This window comes from Zophobas morio, unplaced genomic scaffold (assembly GCF_036711695.1).
Source record: "Zophobas morio isolate AGI-343-1 ecotype UQ-CSIRO unplaced genomic scaffold, CSIRO_AGI_Zmor_V1 ptg000205l, whole genome shotgun sequence".
Classification (NCBI taxonomy): domain Eukaryota; kingdom Metazoa; phylum Arthropoda; class Insecta; order Coleoptera; family Tenebrionidae; genus Zophobas; species Zophobas morio.
In genome coordinates this window covers 373853-393147 of record NW_026972309.1, presented here as the reverse complement: position 1 = coordinate 393147, position 19295 = coordinate 373853, and the positions used below count along the sequence as shown (strand labels likewise).

The 19295-nt window shown below is 38.7% G+C and overlaps 3 protein-coding genes across 5 annotated transcripts; 1 reads left to right on the top strand and 2 right to left on the bottom strand.

Moving 5' to 3' along the window:
* The first annotated feature begins 3211 nt into the window (after window positions 1–3211).
* On the top strand, window positions 3212–4636 carry LOC135145996 (rRNA-processing protein FCF1 homolog). Of its 3 annotated transcripts, none has more exons than XM_064078132.1 (7): window positions 3212–3357; window positions 3422–3570; window positions 3625–3697; window positions 3757–3878; window positions 3956–4047; window positions 4106–4148; window positions 4237–4636. In XM_064078132.1, the coding sequence occupies exons 1-6, from the start codon at window positions 3236–3238 to the stop codon at window positions 4124–4126; spliced, it is 579 nt and encodes a 192-aa protein (XP_063934202.1). In that variant the 5' UTR covers window positions 3212–3235; the 3' UTR covers window positions 4127–4148; window positions 4237–4636. The 3 variants fall into 3 exon arrangements, with proteins under 3 accessions (XP_063934202.1, XP_063934201.1, XP_063934200.1); XM_064078131.1 differs by having other exon boundaries at window positions 4220–4259; XM_064078130.1 differs by lacking the exon at window positions 4237–4636 and having other exon boundaries at window positions 4106–4205.
* LOC135145995 (THO complex subunit 2-like) lies at window positions 4050–11296 on the bottom strand. The gene is made up of 42 exons (XM_064078129.1): window positions 11234–11296; window positions 11025–11178; window positions 10834–10950; window positions 10708–10770; window positions 10367–10431; window positions 10167–10303; window positions 10018–10098; window positions 9836–9969; window positions 9686–9778; window positions 9533–9631; window positions 9396–9476; window positions 9157–9338; window positions 9055–9095; window positions 8942–9003; window positions 8796–8888; window positions 8560–8738; window positions 8424–8507; window positions 8270–8372; window positions 8137–8218; window positions 8005–8085; window positions 7488–7945; window positions 7350–7433; window positions 7175–7297; window positions 7055–7122; window positions 6861–7002; window positions 6749–6802; window positions 6624–6699; window positions 6409–6575; window positions 6291–6351; window positions 6173–6240; window positions 6023–6115; window positions 5893–5961; window positions 5718–5827; window positions 5311–5660; window positions 5186–5255; window positions 5058–5131; window positions 4949–5003; window positions 4778–4882; window positions 4677–4725; window positions 4525–4612; window positions 4374–4459; window positions 4050–4314 (listed from the first exon to the last, which is right to left on the bottom strand). Exons 10-42 carry the CDS (start codon window positions 9608–9610, stop codon window positions 4216–4218), a joined length of 3615 nt encoding a protein of 1204 aa, XP_063934199.1. The 5' UTR covers window positions 9611–9631; window positions 9686–9778; window positions 9836–9969; window positions 10018–10098; window positions 10167–10303; window positions 10367–10431; window positions 10708–10770; window positions 10834–10950; window positions 11025–11178; window positions 11234–11296; the 3' UTR covers window positions 4050–4215.
* A 4225-nt stretch (window positions 11297–15521) lies between these two features.
* Window positions 15522–17932, bottom strand: LOC135146009 (uncharacterized). Its single transcript, XM_064078151.1, has 8 exons — window positions 17821–17932; window positions 17515–17609; window positions 16958–17029; window positions 16858–16904; window positions 16027–16061; window positions 15806–15960; window positions 15663–15754; window positions 15522–15596 (listed from the first exon to the last, which is right to left on the bottom strand). Exons 1-8 carry the CDS (start codon window positions 17821–17823, stop codon window positions 15532–15534), a joined length of 564 nt encoding a protein of 187 aa, XP_063934221.1. The 5' UTR covers window positions 17824–17932; the 3' UTR covers window positions 15522–15531.
* Window positions 17933–19295: the final 1363 nt, after the last annotated feature.

The following is a 19295-nucleotide window of genomic DNA, read 5'->3' as shown; positions in this document are numbered from 1 at the left end:
CAGTTGCCTATGCTGAATAGGAGTCTAGCCTCAATTAGTTCACTACTTCATCCTTAGGAACAGTCATAATAACCTACTTAGAAAAAAGGAAATACTTGTAATTAAAATATAATTATAAAGAGCTAACGGTTGCTAATACTAACTGTTTATAGGGGAAGACAGTAGTATAAGTTTAGCGTACTAATAAAAACAACTTAGCATTTTATTTTAAACTGATAAAGTATTTTATTTTACTTATAACCTTAGAATACTAACAGGGTACGCGTAATTCCGGGCACTTTTTATAATTGCCACGTTAATTATTCACAGCTAAACTAAACCCACTACTAATTTTTAATGGTTACAATATTTAATGATGGCGGCCTACGCGGAATTAAACTGTATCAATTGTAACCCTTTAAAATTAGTAGTAGGTCTAGTTTAGCTGTGAAAAATTTAAGTGGCAATTATAGAAAGCGCCTGAATTACGCGTAAACCCATTAGTATTCTAAGGTGTCTGAGGTTACACGAAATATAGGGTTAAGCAATAACATGAATATCTTGGTGAACGCCAGCACATTTTCCCCTAAAATTCAAGATTTTGAAGAGGGATAACCTTTCTTCTTACAAAGCCCCTGGTAATACTTATTGTAAAAGGGAAAATATTTAGCCTACAGTACCTCCTTTTTAATATGTTCTTAAGTCATCAAAAAATTAACCAAATAAAGGTAATTCATGAAGAGTGCTAGGATTATTAAAACCGTTGCTTTAATATTAATGGTTAGAACTTTGGCGCACATGTAAAAAGCTATAACTCATTTAAAAATTTATTATATATTATTGCTTAAAATTTTTAGTGATTTTTCTCTGTTCCTATTATCATTGGTGACTGGCACCTGAAGTAATTCATTAAGCCTGATAAGTTACCTACCCAAATTAAAATTCAATAGTATTTATACCTTTCATAAGTTCTTTATCTTTTAACCTCTACTTAATCTTTACATTAAACGGAGAAGTTTTTTGTGACCAACTTGTCATTATTAGGATTGCCAAAAGACTATAAGTTCCTCGGCGAAATTTAGAGAGGCCTCCATCATATGCATTTTTATTTGCTCATAAGTTTTATGACTACTAAACAATACCTATAATGGAATATTTATACAGCGTCTAACGGAACAATTCAGTTTCCATGGTAACCCTAGCATTTCTTAGTAAACTGCAGGAGCAGTAAAAATATTACACAACGATCTCATCAGAAAGCAGAGAGCTAATGCTTTATATAATCGAAAACTAAATTTATTCAAATCAAGTAAATAAGTGCAATCTATTTCGCTTTTTATTCCTTCTACATCTTCGACACAGGCGCTATAAACCATGGCGCATTTGTTAGAAGGTGCAGCAGTTAATTTTGTCGCACTTGAAGGGGGGTCGAAGCTTTAGCGGCTACGTCATAGACCCAGGCAGCAGAAGCATATGTCTTGATCTGCCGAAGCACAATACATACCACCTTTTCATATTGCCCAACGAAGCTTACTTTCGCTGCACAATAGAGGATATAGCATTTAGTCTTCGCATTGACCTTTTTCGATGACCCAGTTTACGTAAGAACGCCAATAAAAATTAGAATAACCCTAGGGTATTTTATATAAGAACAACACGAAATTTTCTTGCCGCGTTAAAGGAAGGCCCCAGTGACGTTACCAGATAGCAAGTGCGAAATCGAATTGAGTGGCTTTGACGAAGAATTAACCTCATCGAAGTAAAGGGAGTTGCGCGTGTGTGATTGGCTGATCAGAGGCATGTCGCGGTCTAGTGCGGTAGCAGGAGTGATAAAAGAAAGCCTTGAGAGACCCTAGCTGCAAGATGGCGAGGCAACGATAGTGCAGCGCCCACTTGCACGCTAAAGATCCTGTCGTCTATGCACGACTTGAGTACGTCTCTAAGGTTTAGCGGTCTCGCCGAAGAGCGCAGCTTTCGTGACGGGCCTTCATGGCAAACTCGGTCAAAAGTCGTACAAGATTCGGGTATTCCGCTCAGTTAGGCGAAAATTTTGTTGGGTTCGTTGAGCGTTCCATTTGTAATCCTAAGTGAAATTCGGTAAAGTTACACGGGCGCCCACAACGGACTGCTGCTACGTTGCCAACTGCCGGCAGAAGACCGATGGGTCGATACTTGCGAGACTCAGATTCCAGTTACGGTGTCTTTGACCAATAACACGATTACCGCAATAATCCATCGCACGAGGTGATAAATGTAGGCCATCAACTAGTTGATGAGGCCGCAGAGATGGATCCAAAGTCATCTTTGGCTATTGTTGTAACACCAGTTAATAATATTATCAGAGCTGGACACCTTTCGCCTAATCTTGACCAAAATAAAACTCGACAAGGGACGAGTTATTGACTTTAGGAAGTAAGCGGCGAACCCTCGACGGCGTGATCAGCAGAAAGTTTCGCTTGATCTTCATCGCTCTCGGTAAAAGTGTGGCCGAGGTGTTTGAACGCAATTTCTAACTCGCTTGACGAATTTTAGTAGATGAGACCGTTGTCACCAGCCTCCAACTCCTGTTTCAAATTGTTATTCCTTAGCTGTTAAGGTGAGCCCTCAGCTTTCTTATAATGTGCCGATAAAGGCGGTTTAGCACCAGTTTGTCTTCGACGTGTTGAAAGGCCATGACCTCTCGCCTAAGTGTTGTCGTTATGTTGATGTGATCTTCGCCACCCCACGCTCTAAGTTGACGAAAGCACTGTTCAATTGAGCGAGAGTTCCAATAGTGTCGGGAACGGCATAAGTACCTTTTAGAACAATGTTATGAATTTTTTGCAATAATACTATAAGACCGGGAGAATGTCTTTGATCAACGCCTAATTCGAGTAGGAAAGACAAACGATTCGGTGACAGTTCAACCAGTACCTTAATAGTCGTATCCTTTAGCGTGCTGTTATCGAGCAGGTTCCTTATGCCCAAATACCTAGCCACAAGCGTAGGCAGCTGTGGTTCTTCTCCGCGTTCTTTGGCGTAGGCCTCCAGGATGTAGCCGTGCAGATTTGCGACCAGGCGCTGTTCCAAGCAGGTTCCGTGTAATTAAAAGCTATTTTTTGTGTCACAACACTATTGGCTCTATTAAGAAGGGGTCATGTGCTCTTGAAAAGTTATAGCTTTTGGTTTTAGCCCCTACTGTAAAATTGCCATCCATCACTTATTAAATTAAATTTATTATAAAAGAAAACTCCTGCTTATTTTAAATGGAGTGGTGATGGTTAAAGTCAAGCGTCGGAAAAGGTTTGCCACCGTCAAAAGGACTTTACATCCTAAAGATATGAGGATTCTGCACAACCGGACGATGTCCAAGGAAAAAGGACCCAAAATTTGTAGAAAGTAATTTACGTTTATGAGTTTGTTTTTACTTTTTTTGAAGTTTAGAATCTTTTTTTCACATTAGTATTGAAAAACCTGTGGGGTTATTCTTTCACTATAACACGCAACTTGGCCCGCCTTTTAGGATACTTCTGGACACCAACTTTATTAACTTCTCTATCCAAAACAAACTTGAGTTAGTTTCGGCTATGATGGACTGTCTACTTGCAAAATGTTTTTTTTATTTTAACTTTTCGTTATATATAGTCATTTCAATTTTGCCCGTAGGTATACCTTGTATTACGGGCTGCGTTTTGGCGGAATTAGAAAAGCTGGGTACTAAATACAGGGTTGCTTTAAGGTAAGCGGCCTTATAGGTTAGAAGTACGTCATAGGTAATTTTTTGTGTTAATTTTTTAGGGTAGCCAAGGATCCCCGCTTTGAAAGGTTATGCTGTCTACACAAGGGCACCTACGCTGATGACTGCCTGGTCAATAGAGTTATGGAACATAAGTGTTATATAGTCGCAACTTGTGATAAAGGTAAAGATTTACTCTCTTATTCGTCTAAGTTTATGGTTTATAGCTGGCTTGACTTGCACTTTTTTTTTGTAAATTAGAGCTTAAGCGGCGCATCCGCAAAATACCAGGAATACCTATTATGTCAATAGTTAGAAGAAAGTACAGTATTGAACGAATGCCCGATGACTTAGTAATTTATTTTGGTTAACATGTGTCTTATCTAAACTTGGTGGATTTATTCGCAACAGGGCGCTACAAGGAACATTTAGAACGATGCAAAAATTTTTTGGGGTATCTTTTGCTAAACCTCGCCTTCATTCCCTGGAGGCAGCACATAATAAAGTTTGATTGTGGTTGTTTAGCGTTTTCTCTCCTTCAGGTCTCTACCCCCGTGTGCTGTGCGGTGTGTTCCCGAGGAGTGTCTTCCAGCGCGCACTTGGAACGGGGCAGCCCGAATCTATAAAGAAGAGACCCCTCCTTAGAAGACTGCGTCCTATCGTCAACGATCCGGTATACCCTTGGCTCGGTGCTTTTTTCTACCAGTGTCACTCTTTCAGTGCTTCCCGTTCGGAACTTGGCAAGACCGTGGCGTTTGTGGCCAGCTTTTTTTATATCGAAAAAAAACTGCTAGTAATGCGGGTTGCACCGAGATAAAGAGTAGCATTACCGTATTTAACTTCGTCGGCTCCATCGTGCCGCCTTTTGGAGAATAACTCCGCTTCGTTATAAATATTTCCTTCGCGATCCCCCTTCATCTTAAATTAAGTCAGAGTCGTGAGGATGCCATAGAATGATGACGTTATACGAGCATCAACGTACCCTTTCAAAAACTCTGGATCGCTCACTTTCTCTATACGGCGTTCCAACTCTGTTAACTATAGTTATTACCTTTACTTATAAGTGTGTGCATTCTGCAAGACCTCTCGATTTTCTCTCGTGAAAGTGCTCTTCCTCTCTCTTTAGCCACCTCTATTTTTTCGGAAGGCGTGTTATTTTTACTCTCGAGTTTTTCTCTTTTTAGATTTCTGATAGAATAAAATATTTTTTATATCATAACATAAAATGCTTTCATGTATATATATATTAGTTACTTGCTTTGCCGTCCAAGAACTTCGTTTTCTTCAGGGTGTTTTTCCAAAGTGGAGTCTTTAGAAAAATGATCAGTAGTAGTCTCGTGTTAAAAAATGTAGGTTAATAAACTCGTTGGAGACTCGGAAGGACTAGGCGGGGAAAAAGATTTTTCCTTCGCTGACGGCCGCGTTGCGGATGGATTCCTAAAAAGGCCTAGTTATAATACTTAAAAAGTTAAAGCGACTTCATAACTATACCGAAGCAAAGTGGAACCTGTTGCATCTTTTTTGGCTTCTTCAGTAGAACGGACTTCGCTTGGAACAACATCTTTTGAAGAGCACTGAAGCTTAATTCTATTAGGCAATGTAGGGAGAATTGATACCTCTCGTCGGCGCCTGGGAAGCTTTGACAACTGACTGCTTCACAGATTCAGATGTACCGGCGTGGCCGGGGTGGACGTCGGGAGGATTGCCACTATCGTTATATGCGTTGGAGCTACTGGCGGTAACGTCGCTCCCACTGTTATCGTTAGGGCTACTACTCGTGCCTTTTCCATGGCCGCCGTTCGTGTCGTTAAAAGAGTTATTTGAGGCACTCACCGTCGATGGGGGCGCGGCGGGCAGTTTTTGCTTGGAAAGAGGAGCTGCTGGTGTTAAAGGCTTCGGCTGTAAGTCGGGGATGCCCTCGCACCACTCATGACGATATTGGACGTTACAGAGCACGTTGTAATATCTGGGAATCACGTCAAAGGTACAACAACTGATATTCGGATAAAAGACTGCCCTCTACCTAGTAGCGACTGTCTTCAAGTCTTCCTTCTCGTTCTGTTCTTTAAAGGCCTTGACGTGCCCGAGCAGTTCATCGCCAATGGCTTGTACTTTCGGGAAAAACTTAACAATCTACAGCGGGTGTAAGAACTAATGAATGGGCGACTAAACCCTTTTTATAAGTCAAATATGCTTACCCTCATTAGTAAGATTAGAGTGTTCCGCACGCTTACGTCGTTGAGGGTTTTGAATACAGCGCGACATTTCTAATAAGGCATAGGCACACATAGTTCCATCAAACTGCTTAAAAAAGTCGGAAACACGGACCATCCCTAGTCGCTTCTGCCATCTGTAGTTATAAGTGCGGAAAAGAGTATCACTGATTTTTCTGTCTCCCGAATTCCAACACGCACTGTACTCCTGATGGACACGGAACAGTAAAGCGTTTAGTATTCTAGGCTAAAAGCGTACTCAAACCTTCTCATATATGCTTTTATCGCTGTGCCACGATTCCAAATGGTCCAGCAGCGCACACAAATAGTAACCTTTAAGAGTTGTGTAACACTAGCCATTAGCGGGGGGATAAAAGGTATACCGAAGCGGTAAACTTCGTTCAGAGAGCCCGCATCCAGCACACTGACCACTTCGTAAAATATCTTTTTGATTCAAGAATGAGCATAAAAAACTATTATAGCAAAGGAGGACAAGCAGACCAAGTCATAATGAAGAAGTGCAGGATAGTTGCTTGTATTAAAGGATTGCAACAACTTTGTAAATGAGTGGCAAAAGAGAGCGTCTGAAACACTATACAGCTTTCTGGGCGCTATACAAAGCATGTGAAAGTACGAAGCCACTTCCTTAGCCTCCGGAACCTTAATGGCTACTCGCTGTCAGTAGGCAGAATACAGGTCGACTAGCGAAGAAGTACTTTTTTTAAACCAGCCTGTGCATGCTTGTTTCAGGTAATGGTGCACATTCTCGCAGTGCTTCAGCCTAGTGTTTTTCTATTCACGCATAAGGTCACAGTATCCTGCACAAACACGAGGGAAAGACCTCGATTTCAAGGTTTTTCAACAATATTTCCTTTTCTTTTCTCCTCTTTGTGTCCTGATAATTAAGAAGAGGCTTAACCAGCTTCAAAAGACCGCAACAATAAGACAAGTACCGAATCATCCAGCGACGCTAGTTCCGCTTTGTAGGTTTGTATCTTCTTTTCATATAGGTGGGCGGCGTGCTCCAAGTCTGCGTGCTCTAGTATCCAGAAAACAGCATAGAGTCGGGGAGATATACAAATCCATGCTTTTTCGCTGTACAAAATATAGTTATCTAATGCAAGGGGAATACAGTAACACGCCAAACCTCGCAATTATTTTTTCAGCAACAGGAACTATTATCTCAACTACTTCGTCTAGAGCCTCAACAAAGTTCTTAATAAAATAATGAGGAAACATGTCGAGCGAATACAATGAAAGCCGAAACCTGCTGCTCCTGCGCCCTTGTAACGGCAGCATTAGTGCTCTGCCTTTCCAGTAGCCTTCTTCTAAGAGCTGGTCGAACTATAGTGAAGGCGACTTCGGGTTCGAGGTGGTACTCCTGTAATAGCTACCAAAGAATAAACGCGAAAAGAGAAGACAACGACCATAGGCGGGCATACACTGACTAAAGATGGCAATTCTAGAGCGTCAGTTTCAAATGAAACTGCATAAAATTTACAGAGCTGCATCAAAACGTCGTGCGTCTTTAAAAAGTTATGGGTTAAACCAAAATTACAGGTCTAATAAAAAAAAAATACAGTATCATAAACGAAGCCGAGAACTTTACGGTGCTCGAGGCGCGTTTTATCTTCTACATACAAAACCCGCGAGCGCTGTTGAGCCAATGACAACAGCAGGGACGTGGCGATGCCGTTGCTGAGTAGAGTGTTTTTCAGACGCTCCGTTGAATTGCTCATGTTCCTACTACTGACGATGGACTCCTGCACTGAAGGTACGTCGTCTGGGACAAGAGGCATGTGCAGTGACGGGTTAACCTCTTGTTTAAGCAAAGAACCGCCAGCCATAGCAGTAACTTGACTTTCGGAAAGAACCTGAACATTTTCGGTTTCGATTCCTCCCATTTTGGTAATCAGTTCTTCAAGAATAAGAAGGTGATCGACGTTGTTATTCATGAGGTGCTTGGCGATAAACTGTAGGATACCGGAACCATCAACTTTAAACTTTTTTAGAGACAAACCAATGAAATTTGACAATGCTGTATTAATAGCAAAAATGGAGGAAAATCGTGGAGGGTCTAAAAAGAAAGACAGTCACATTTATGCCAGGTGGCCTGACCCTGTCCAGAGTCCACGTAAACACTACAATCCTCGACAGTAAGTGCTTCTATCAAACAATCTGCGGAACCATCGGATACGTGACTTTTTGGAACACGCGACGGATGTTTACATAGCATGGAATCCCTTGAAAGGGCCGTCAAAAACTTTGTGCATTCGACGACCGGAACAACAAAGTTATCGTACCGTTTGAGCTTCATAAAGAAGATTAGTATATATATATGAGAAAAAGCTACATTACCCACTTTAGCGATGATATCGCTTAATACGATAAGAGGACTGCCGTTGGCAATTTTTCCTAGCTTCCTTCCACTGTCTTTAACTTTTTTATCATCGGAAGAAATGCGCCTGATTATTACATGGTAAAAGTGCGACTAGAAACGGCCAGAAAGGTTTAACCTCATCCAGCGTTTCGAGGAAAAGATGGTGAACGCCCTACAGATCACAAGGGTTGGCTGCTGCTGGTAGGTCTGATGCTTCCACCTACCCTGTTGGTTGGCTTTAAAAAACCAATAGCCTGCAAATCAGAAGGAACCTGGCATAAATGTGATAGCGCAAATGGTACGGCAGTTTCCGGATGGCCTGCCATAACTCCTCCAATAAACCGGGGTTGCTCTCCATAGCAGAGAGACTCGGAAGAATACAAAGACACACTACATCAACGAATTCCTGCAGAGTTGCAGAGGAGGTCAAGGTGGGGTCTACGCTCAGCCCCTATAATCAACGCAAAAATAAATAAAATAGTTAGAGGCAAGAATAATAGTGAATAACCTTCTCGACAATGACTTTCCCGATTCGACAAAGTTTAGCTATCAGAACGGGATCGTCGCAGTAGCAGCCGAGCTCATTCAGCATAGGAAAGACCTGGAATACCGTTAGACGGCGTGGCGACGAGGTCGAGCGGGAAAAATGGAAGCCTTGTCAGATAAACCATCGACTGTCGCCACCCTGCCGATCTCGGGAAAGGACTCGAGCAGCTCTGACGCCCAATGAGCACATATTTAGGGGGAAAGGTATGTAAAACAAAGACCAGCGTGCCGGAGAGGCGTGGAAGAACCCAGAGGTCGAATTCTTAAAATGGTAAATGAAAGGAGGGAACACATGAAAAGAAAAAGGGATGAGAGCAGCGTACGAGTCGTATAAAGGCTGTATGGCCCGGTGCACGGCGCCCTGCAGGAGCTTGCTGAGCGGAGGATAAGCAAAGGCTAGTCCCCGCGGAACAGAAATAAGAAGTTTCCGGCACAAAGTCCAATTGCCGATTTTCAGGAGTGCCAGCGAAAGACCTACAGTTTGATTCTTTTCTCCATAAGAAACCTTCAAGTAAAAGCATAATAAATATATGGTGGGAAAAAAACAAAAAAAATTAGAGACCAGGTCTTTGTAAAGTTCCAACTTGTATCTACAAAACGCTTCCGTTTTCAACTGCTCAATGCCTCTAACTTCGTTGTCGTTCTAGCAAACAACATCGAAAGTTCTGATGGGGTTGCCAAACTTACAGCGGTCCATACCAGCGACAAATTAACCATCAACAAATCTTTAGCAGCTGCATCGGCAGTTTTAAAAATTAGATTGGCCTTTTCGCTCATTATATCCACTGAGGGATGCAACTAAATGGGTCGAGTTATGCTATAAACTATTTAAATTAGAATCACTGAATATACATAGGGCAACACGTCCTCTAACTTGACCAATCCGCGGGTTATTAGAAAAGCAGAGACCAAGGAAAAAGAAAGAGGCGCCGGAACGTCAGATTCCTGCAAATCGAAAAAGAATATACCAGTAAAGTATGACTGTTAGCACCCGCAACGTACCTTGAAGCTTTTGTAACGAAATCCCAGCAAAGCACAGAGGGACTGCGCTGAAAAATCAAAGGTCTGAAGGAGAGTTGTAAAAAATTGCACAATGTTATGGAAAACTGAGTTGCGTTCAAGCTGTTGTGCTCCATCTAATGCTTGTTTACTTTAACCAGTTATTAAAGAAAAATAAAACCGACCTGCCAGCGCCTCGCAAATATGCACTTCAAAGGCTTCCAAAAGGATTCCTAAAACACGATTGGGATCCAAGTCAAAATAACCTTCACAGAAGAAAAGAGGTGTGAGAAACAGGAAAAGGAAAAGCGCTAAACGGCGGCGAGAGCGATACCGACAAGCGACTTGATTTGAGAAAAGACTTCAACAGCACTCTGGTTGTCCTCAACAACGAGGGGAGAAAGTAACACCACCAGTTTGGAATACCCTTCGCTCTCCTCTCTAAGAAGATTAAACTTCTTCTGCTTATAACTTAAATATAATGTTTACAATGCTGAAAGGATGAAGGGTTGCTGCAGAAAATAAAAAAACTACACGAGTTTGGTTCGAATTCGCCTAAAGGCAATATTCCATGATTCCACAGACCGGATCAACGAGATCTAAAGTAAAAAAGTTATATATATAAAAGTATTTATATGTGTGTGAAAATTTGAATTCTTTCTTTCTTTTTGTGGTGACTGCTAACGTGTCAAAGAGCCTTTTGCTATGCTCTTCCAGTCGATTTACTTGTATAGAAGCATTAACATAAGAGGTGAGGAGGTTAAAAGAATATATTTACTAAATGCCCTCTTGAACCAAGTGTAAATTGCTTTTTATATAGCTTTATTTGCTAAATCACTTTTGTAAAAGAATAGCAGTAGATTAAAAAATAATACTTCTGATAGAAAGTGAGGATCTAGTCGTCTTTTAACCAGTTCCGCCTTTATAATAGAGTGACTCTACATAAGTTAAAAGTAAAATTCGGAACCAAAAGTTCTAAATATTAAGTTAATAAAAAAGACCAAAAGCGACTTCGTAAAATTAACAAAAACGGAGCGATTATTCTCAGATTGTTGGCCCTTACAAGTTTCAAGTTCAAAATTCCATATTAAGTCCACTATAAGATTTTCTATTTTGTGCTTCAAAAATAAACATTTAACAGAAAGTCAAAATTATTTATTGCAGCCTAAATTATAATTTAAGTAATCTCAACCTTTAGTACTTCTTCAATTTTAGAAAAATAATTAGCCAATATATCAATTGCAAAGGAAGTTGGAAGATTTTCTTTAATAATATTTACGAACAAGTCGTAGAAAAGACGTCTAAGTTTAAAGGTATCTCCTTGTAGTTTTAAAATTTCTTCACAACTAAAGCATTTTCAGGATAAAAATTATTAAGAATAATCTTTTAAAAATAAAAAACTTAAGAAAATAGAATTCTTCCACTGGCTTTGAAACAGAAATCGATTTCGCTTCAGATACTACGCTCATAACTGTCTACCTGCTATACGTAAAAAAACATAAGGCAGAGGCAAACCCTGGCTTAAGAAGCAGGTCGAGTGTTAACCCACACGCTAAATTGTTTGTGCCCCAGTAACGGGGCTTCCACTGGTCAGTGGTTTATAGTTAGTAAATGGATAAGCAAAAACAGCAAAATAAAAAAAAAATTTCAGGTTCACTTTATTTATTAGTGTTGTTTTACAAATTGAATACAGTCACGTTAGTGTGGTATTTTGCATTTCCTGAGTTTACTAGTTTTAACAACAAATACATATCGCTGCCTAATTCTCGTCTTAAATAATCTACACGTTATGATAACCTTGGGCCCATTATTTTCTAAAAAGCCTAACGCTCTAACTGTTGTAGGTCTTAGCCCAGCAGAATTATATATCCTCACACATGCAGTTCATTGGAAAGCAGGAGAGAAAGATGTTTGACCAATTATAGGACTTTACTGACAGAAGCATTTATATTATTTAGTTTTTAGGAGACTGCCTACTAAGTTGCGCAAATCTTCGCTGACTTTGATAAGACCATTATTAAACAAAGTGTAGAATTACTAATGGAAGCTATTACTACACTAGTTTTCATATCGATAAGAGGTAATGCGTCCAGAACTACACGACTTAACGGAAACCGAAATGAAATGGTAGTTGGCAAAGGTGTAGCCATATTTATAAAAAGGGACATAGGACACTCCTTTAATTATATATTATTAACTATATATACATTAAACTTAAGTATGCTTATTCATTAATTTTCAATCCTCTTATAAGCATAAGAACTGTCTGGGTGTAAAGGATTTAAAAGAGTTGTTTCTGTTGCCTATATCGTAGCTGCGATAATCTTAGAGAAAAGGTATTAGAGCCGTAGGAAAATTAAACGACGTGTTAGACGTAGCTCCTTTAAAACCTACACACCCTCGAGTCTCTGTAGGTGTACTGGATACCACATTTTCGTTCACCATTCGTTTACATGTACTTACAAAAACCCTCCCCAAAATCGAACAAGGTTCAGCACTATCTCACAACAAACACGTCGCCTGAAAAGTACCGGGACTTAATAAGTAAACACGATTTCTTATGCGAAATTCAATCTTATATTTCAACATAGTCTCCATCAAGAGCGTTACGGTCTGTCGAACGCTTTTCCATCATTTCTTCATCTTTTTTAGAGAACTATTCGTCTTTACCTTAATAAGAGATCTTTGTTTCTACGATTACTGTATCGTTTGACCCAAATCTCGATAATGGTCGCTGGGACCAGAACCAAAGAGTACAGTGGTGAGAAAGCAAATTGAACTACAGTTCATGGAAATTTGAGATCGTGACCATCTACTGGTGACACGGTGTAGAGTCTTGATGAAAAAATATTTTTTTTCGCTATGTGGGACCGTTTTTTCCAAAGTTCCTCCTTCAGTTGAACATAATACTATATACTATTCGCTATTAACGACTTTTTCTTTTTCAAGGTAGTCGATGAATATTATATAATAAGCATCGCAAAATACGGAGGCCATAAATTTTCTTACAGACTGTTTCGTCTTTGATCGCTTTAAGCGGTTTTCACCCTATGCTTTCCACTCAGCTGACTGCTGTTAAATTCTGGAGTTGGATCCAAGTAGCGCATAAGATACTTCTTTTCCATTTGGCTCAAATAGCCCCAAACAGCGTTCCGAATCATCAACTTGTTATTGGTCCACTGTGAGCTAATGCAGCACCCATTTCGAACAAAGATCTCAAGCCCGAATAATTCGGGCAAAATATAGCCCTGACGTTCCATTGATATCTTTGGGATTTCAGCTAACTTGAGCAACTTTTTGATCATTAACGACAAGTTTGTTATTTGTAATGTTTCAGCCATAGCTCAGCTTCTAAAGAATGGAAACTTCATTATTCAGGTACGTTTTCGGGAACTTTGAGCTGTATTGACCGACTCATGGACTTTGAAGTCAACGTTTTGAATATTAGCATTGCCTTCCGAAGCGGTTTTCCATCTAATTTGCCTAGGAAGGTCATGCGAAATCCTTGTGGATGACATGCTTAGTGCCATGCTAAGTTAGTTAGTCCACTATTCTTGGTTGAAGGTTAGTGGCAAAGACAAACACTGCCAGAACAAGAACTAGCTATTGAGTGATGTTTAAACAATACTCTTGTCTTGATCCGAGGATGCTAAATGAACTATTACAGGTTCTCTTAGTTTTAGTTTCTTGCTAGATCGGCGCTTTAGTGCAGATTTATAGCAGCAGGTATTAAAGAATATTGTTTGCTAGTATTATATATATATTCGCGCTATTTTCATATCTCGCATGAATGTACGAAATGTCATAATTTGACACGTAATTGTAGGTTAGTACTGACTGAGATTGTACGGAGTCCAGCTGTGGGTTAGCCCCGGGACTTTTCAGGCGAGAGGATTTACCTCACTGTGGCGGAATCTTAGTGCGCTTTGGTCGTTATTAGGCCGTTTCAAGTTACACGCAACTCTAGCCAGAACTACCTTAGGTACGCAGTGATTCCTGAATGTATTTTACATCGCAACCTAACCATTAAAATCTATTTTAATATACTCAATGTACTGCCATGGAGAATTAATAATATTTTTAGCTCACCCAAATTAGTTACAAGTTATACAGTTATTTGCTTATGAAGACCTTATCAACGATTCGAATGCTCTAGATACCCCTGTGAGCACTATATTAACCTAAACTTTTTGTCGTTTGCTGCAACACCGCAATAAAGTTAATTTAAGCAGTATAAGAGACCTTGTACAAAGAGAGATCGGCTATAGTTGGTGGTTACAAATAAAATTTATTTTTAATTATTTCCTTTAACTAGTGTACTATTTCTTTTGTCTAATTTGCAGTTAATTAGCATTCTTCAAACTATCATATGAATGACCTACGTTAGTTATGTGTTTCAACCCTGTAGACTAAAATAATAGCAATCTACATTGAGCGGGGTCTCACTGGTATAACGAGGTAGTGGACTATTACTACGCTTATATACTTATATTCACTGGCGTCAGTACTAAGTTTTTTAGAATTTCCTGTTTACCTTGTATTCTCCTCTTTCACTGGAGTGAGGGATGTTCGTAGTTGTTATCTCTTGTGAAAAACATCATGAATGTCTTGGAGGATGAGGGAAGCGGAGAATAATATATAGATCCTCGTCAACCACTATAGGTCTGTTCTTGGTTGGTAAATGGCAGCTTAAATTCCCATCAAAGAGGTGAACACAACACAAAACTTAAAGTCTCCGCACAACCCTGCTTGTATATTCTGTTTTAAAAATAACTTTTATCGATGCCCGATACCCTCTGGCGTTCACAGATTATTCTAGGCAAAAAAAATAATTAATTGTAAAAGATGCACCAATCTCAGATATGTATCACGTAGAGTCCTTAATTTGTCTATAGAGACATAATAGGCTCTTCTCGTCGACCTACTGATAGTGTTAATGCGTCCCTTTCCCGAGAACATATATTAATTCGGTGATCAGCTAATGCCCTGAAGCGCTAAAACACATTCAAAATAACAACAATAGTGTTTCGGAGGTAGTCTGCGCTGGGAGATGCCCAGGTCGTCGGGTTTGCTCTCATAACTAATAAAGTACTGCACGTCCAGTATCAGTCGTTGCAGCTCGTTCTGCTGTACTTGTAGTGCTACCACACTTGACGAAGCACCCAAAGACCACATGGAGGATCATCTTGTTTTCTGCAAGCAGCACCGTTACCTCCCAAACAACAAGAGCACCAAAGTCTTCGCAAAAATTTGTTTTTCAATGGTTCCATAGTATGCCCCCCGCCTTTTTGAAAGATAGGAGAAGGCGCCAGCATAACGTGCTTTTTGAACCGTAAAGCACTTTCCTATTCAGTGCTAAAACCGTCAATCTTATTATTGACACTGGCTGACAAGTAGTGTGGTAGGTGCTAGTCATTAACTCATCCATTTCAAGGGCTATGTGTTTGCGCTGATTGCAGAGTAGGGAATCATAAACAAGTCCAGCGGATTTCTTAAAATCAGTGTAAGTAATTAGTGAAGTGCAGTCCCAACTCGACCACGCTCTTTAATGAGTCAAGGATTAAGAGGATGAGCGCTTGATGGTCAAGTATGGTCTTAATCCACTCGACATTCAAATCCTTTTAAATATTTAGATGCTAAATCTGGTGCTATAGAAGCTGATATGAAGGAAAATTACAAATTAAAAAACTTTAAAAACTTTAAAGTTCTTTATTAATAATTTTTTCTATTTTATGGCCGTAGAATTTCAGACCTAGATATTTTCCTATCAAGCAAAGTATATATCAATGTTCATGGCAGTAATATAATATCTAACTTAAAAGGAAAATACCTAACGTTGGTTCCATAATATATTCCACGCTATGATCCACCGCGGGGACAACGGGCACAATCGAGAATAAGGCAACTCCTGCAGGGAGTAACCTGATGCAAGCGTGAAAAGAATTTACTACCAATAAGGTTGCAAAGACTAACGATTTTGCTCGTGAGGGAAGCGCTTTAAATAAAGAGAAGTTTTTGATAGCGCCTTCTGTGAAGTGGACGACTTTGTGGATAATTATGGCCGGAAGTAACAATGAGGCTGGAATGTGAAATGCGACAAAATATGTAGCGACGGACGCCCTCAACTCCTATATTTCATAAGACTGCTTAGAATGCTAACCATAGACAAAAAAAAAAGAAAAACGTTTAAAAACCTTAGGAGAGTCCCATGTTCGCGTTGCTATATCAGCTGTTGCATGTATATATAGTAAAGATCGGAAGTTAGTAAGTACTGCTTATTTAGAGTCTACTTATTATATTGGCATCTAAAAAATTCTATTAAATTTCTCAGTGACTGACCAGTAAAAAAATAAAGCATAAAATATATAACTTGTGTTGTAAAAGAAGGCCTTTAAAACACTATTATTCAAGTGATAGCAAGAAAAAGGATTCCTGACCTATAACAGACGAGAAAAGCTCTCACAATCATCACATAGCCAAACAAAAAAAGTCGCATAATAATTTAATGCAAAAGCAAACGCTAGATCTAAAGTAGTCAACTATAGTACAACGGGTGAGCTAAGAAATAACCCAGACTACCGCAGAAGCCCACACACCGCCACAAGAACTTGTGTATGACATGCGACGGCCGAGCCATCAAGTTAAAAAGCTTCTTAATAAAAAGATAAAAGCGGCCATACAAAGCAGTAAAATTATTACATATATTACTGAAAAACAGTAACAGTGTCAAGTCAGAGCTTATCGAACGCTTCTCAGCAGGAAGCGCAACAGACACCCGCGGGCATTATACTGCCCTAGAAAGTCGCTAAACTAAGTAAGCCGAACGGAGTAGTAGTTGCAAGCGGTCAGATTTAACGAATGTAGGCGCAAAAACTGTCTCTTAAATACACTCATAATTAATTTTCTAAAAACGTTGCAATAAACGGATGACTACTTAATTACCCAAAATACTGTCTTTAACCTTTGAAAATTTTAAAAATAAAAAAACAGTAGCTAAACTAATAAGTTGTAAAAATAAAAAGAACCGACAACCGCTGCTCCAGAAAGTCCCCAAGATGCTAAATATACAAGCCTTTAAAATCAAAGCATAAGTAATAAAGGTTTGGAATTTTCTTTCTAAGTTACCGCGGAAGAAGTTTTTTAGCAGCCACACCACCTTCACTTGCAAAAGCCAAAAAGCGAATTTGGCCCAAAACTCTATAATTAACAAGTTAAGATTGCTATTCATCTACTTTAATAAGCAAGTAATTGTAATGAACGCCATGTATTTTGCTAGAGTATAATCCTAATCCTAAACAATACAAGAAAAAGTTTTTAGAGACTCATAGCCATACTCAGATCGCGTGAGAGGATCTTGTTTTTCTTTTATTATGGAAAAGGTATGTACCAAAGTAGAAAGAAAATGTTAACGATAATAAAAACAAGAAAACATAATAATACTATTTATAAAACAAATGAAAAACCGCATTTTTTGAAAAGTTCTTTTGTAATAAAAGTAAACAAAATAGAAAAAAGGGAACTTTAAATTAAATCTTAAACACCAAAATTATACCGAAACGGTGGTAAATACAATAACAACAGATACTTTAAAAATATATTAACTATGTGCTATATATCAAAAAATAATGAAATTTTTTATAAAAATTCAATATAAGACTGATAACATAATAATAACGAGGGACCTTGTTCCTTCCCTTATAGCGGGAACTGAAGCTTTTATAGCAGCAGCTACACCTCTAAATGCCCCCCCTGCCTCTTCCGTAAAGTCAGTATCTTTCTTAAGAAATAAATTAAGGTACAATAATTATAGAAAGCGTCCACAATTAAAGATCGTAAAAACGTTTAAAAGTTTATAATATAGTTTATCACGAAAAAGTTATGGATTAAGGAACAACAAAACACCAATATTTGATACTAAAATTGCCTAATATGTAAAAAGAATAGTAGGAATATATTATAAAAATGCAGGCCAATTTCAATAAAGATACCATGGCAGCGATGAACACCAACTATATTTGTTTTTTTTATATACACATGCATATGAGTTGCCTGGCTGACTGACTGGTTAATTTTTATTGTGTTCTTAATCTTTTAGCTTTGTGAATATCGCATAGAAGACAAAATTTTTATAACTGGTCCTCTTTAATTTATTAAAAAAAATGAAAATATTTTAAAAAAATTTACAAACTAAAGAACACGTGTTGTGATTTTGCTACCATCTGACTAATTTTAAACCATACCATTAAATAGTAAAAGTACCTGGACAAAAAGTTTTATTAAAGGATAATACAATTAAGCTTTGCCGTCTCTTTTATATACTATTATTAAATCTAGTTTCATTTTTGTCTATGACGCCTTTTGCTAACTTTTTTTCCTTCTCCAAAAAGGTCCTAAGAGTTTTATATTTCTCCCAGGATAGGACGGTGTGGAAGCTTTTTTAATTAATAAGTGGGAAGGGGGGAGGGGAAATAAACCGTGTCTTCGCGTAATGTAGTTTTTTACTGAGCATTTACTCTTAAATTTACACTTTCTTTGTTTTAATTACACTTAAGGCATTCTTATAAAATACGAAATAATCCTAATCGAAATTTCTACTTTTAACACTATTTACAAGCAATCGTGAATCCGTCGTATACCGCATCGCATACTAGCATGGAATTTAAGATGCATTCTAACAAATTTTTTTTTTAGTCGTTCAACTATCCAGTTTAAATGCTATTTTCGTAAAACTTATCTCAACCTTTTTATTATGACCTTCTGCATGTCTATACCAATCATATTCTAAATGGTAATAGTAGTCTCTACTATCGCATACGTGAACTTCGACATTTTCAGAGAGAAATAGATCCACTTTAATTGTCGAAATTCACCTTAAACCATGTCAGAAAATTAACATTACAAATAACAATGTTTATCGTATCGATCGTATTGAGAAAAAAGATTGTGGCACAGTTGTAAATATAAAAAAACGGTCTCAAAGAAAATTTATCTTTATTCCTTGACGATTAACCTTGAAGGAAATGTTGATATATCCATCCGGTCTCTGGGAAAAATACACATAATATTAGCTTGTAAACCTTATACCATGAAATCAATACAGCTGATCTAGGCACCATATTTTAAATGTCGAAATCTGTGGTTGTGGCCAGCGACCGCTACGCGAAACATTATTCTGGAATATCAAGCTTCCCACGCTAATAGCCGGTTCCTCAAAAGCTATACTCGCCTAAGGGGCCAGGCTGTTTATGGTCATCCTCCTGCACCTACTTATCTCTCACTGAGAGGCTCTCCCGATGTGCTTGATATAGCATTCTTCCAAATTCTCTCTCTTGACTACTCTATTACCGCTTACTATGCTCTATCAACCTTTCACGATCCCGGTGTTCTAGACTTTTATATGACCCTTGTTGAGTACAAGCCCTAATTCATAATAATTAGAATAAATTAAGTTACGAGCTAAACA

Excerpts from the sequence above, each read along its gene's own strand:
- LOC135145996 (XM_064078132.1), top strand. The coding sequence starts at position 3,236 with ATGGTTAAAGTCAAGCGTCGGAAAAGGTTTGCCACCGTCAAAAGGACT. Across the intron at positions 3,698-3,756 it reads AAATACAGGGTTGCTTTAAG|GGTAGCCAAGGATCCCCGCT; the intron begins GTAAGCGGCCTT and ends TTAATTTTTTAG. Across the intron at positions 4,048-4,105 it reads AACGAATGCCCGATGACTTA|GGCGCTACAAGGAACATTTA; the intron begins GTAATTTATTTT and ends TATTCGCAACAG.
- LOC135145995 (XM_064078129.1), bottom strand. The coding sequence starts at position 9,610 with ATGAGCGAAAAGGCCAATCTAATTTTTAAAACTGCCGATGCAGCTGCT. Across the intron at positions 6,700-6,748 it reads TGAAAAACCTTGAAATCGAG|AAAAACACTAGGCTGAAGCA; the intron begins GTCTTTCCCTCG and ends ATGCGTGAATAG. Across the intron at positions 6,116-6,172 it reads ATAAAAGCATATATGAGAAG|GAGTACAGTGCGTGTTGGAA; the intron begins GTTTGAGTACGC and ends CGTGTCCATCAG.
- LOC135146009 (XM_064078151.1), bottom strand. Across the intron at positions 16,905-16,957 it reads GCTAAAAAACTTCTTCCGCG|GCTTGTATATTTAGCATCTT; the intron begins GTAACTTAGAAA and ends TTGATTTTAAAG. Across the intron at positions 15,961-16,026 it reads GAACATGGGACTCTCCTAAG|GAGTTGAGGGCGTCCGTCGC; the intron begins GTTTTTAAACGT and ends TATGAAATATAG.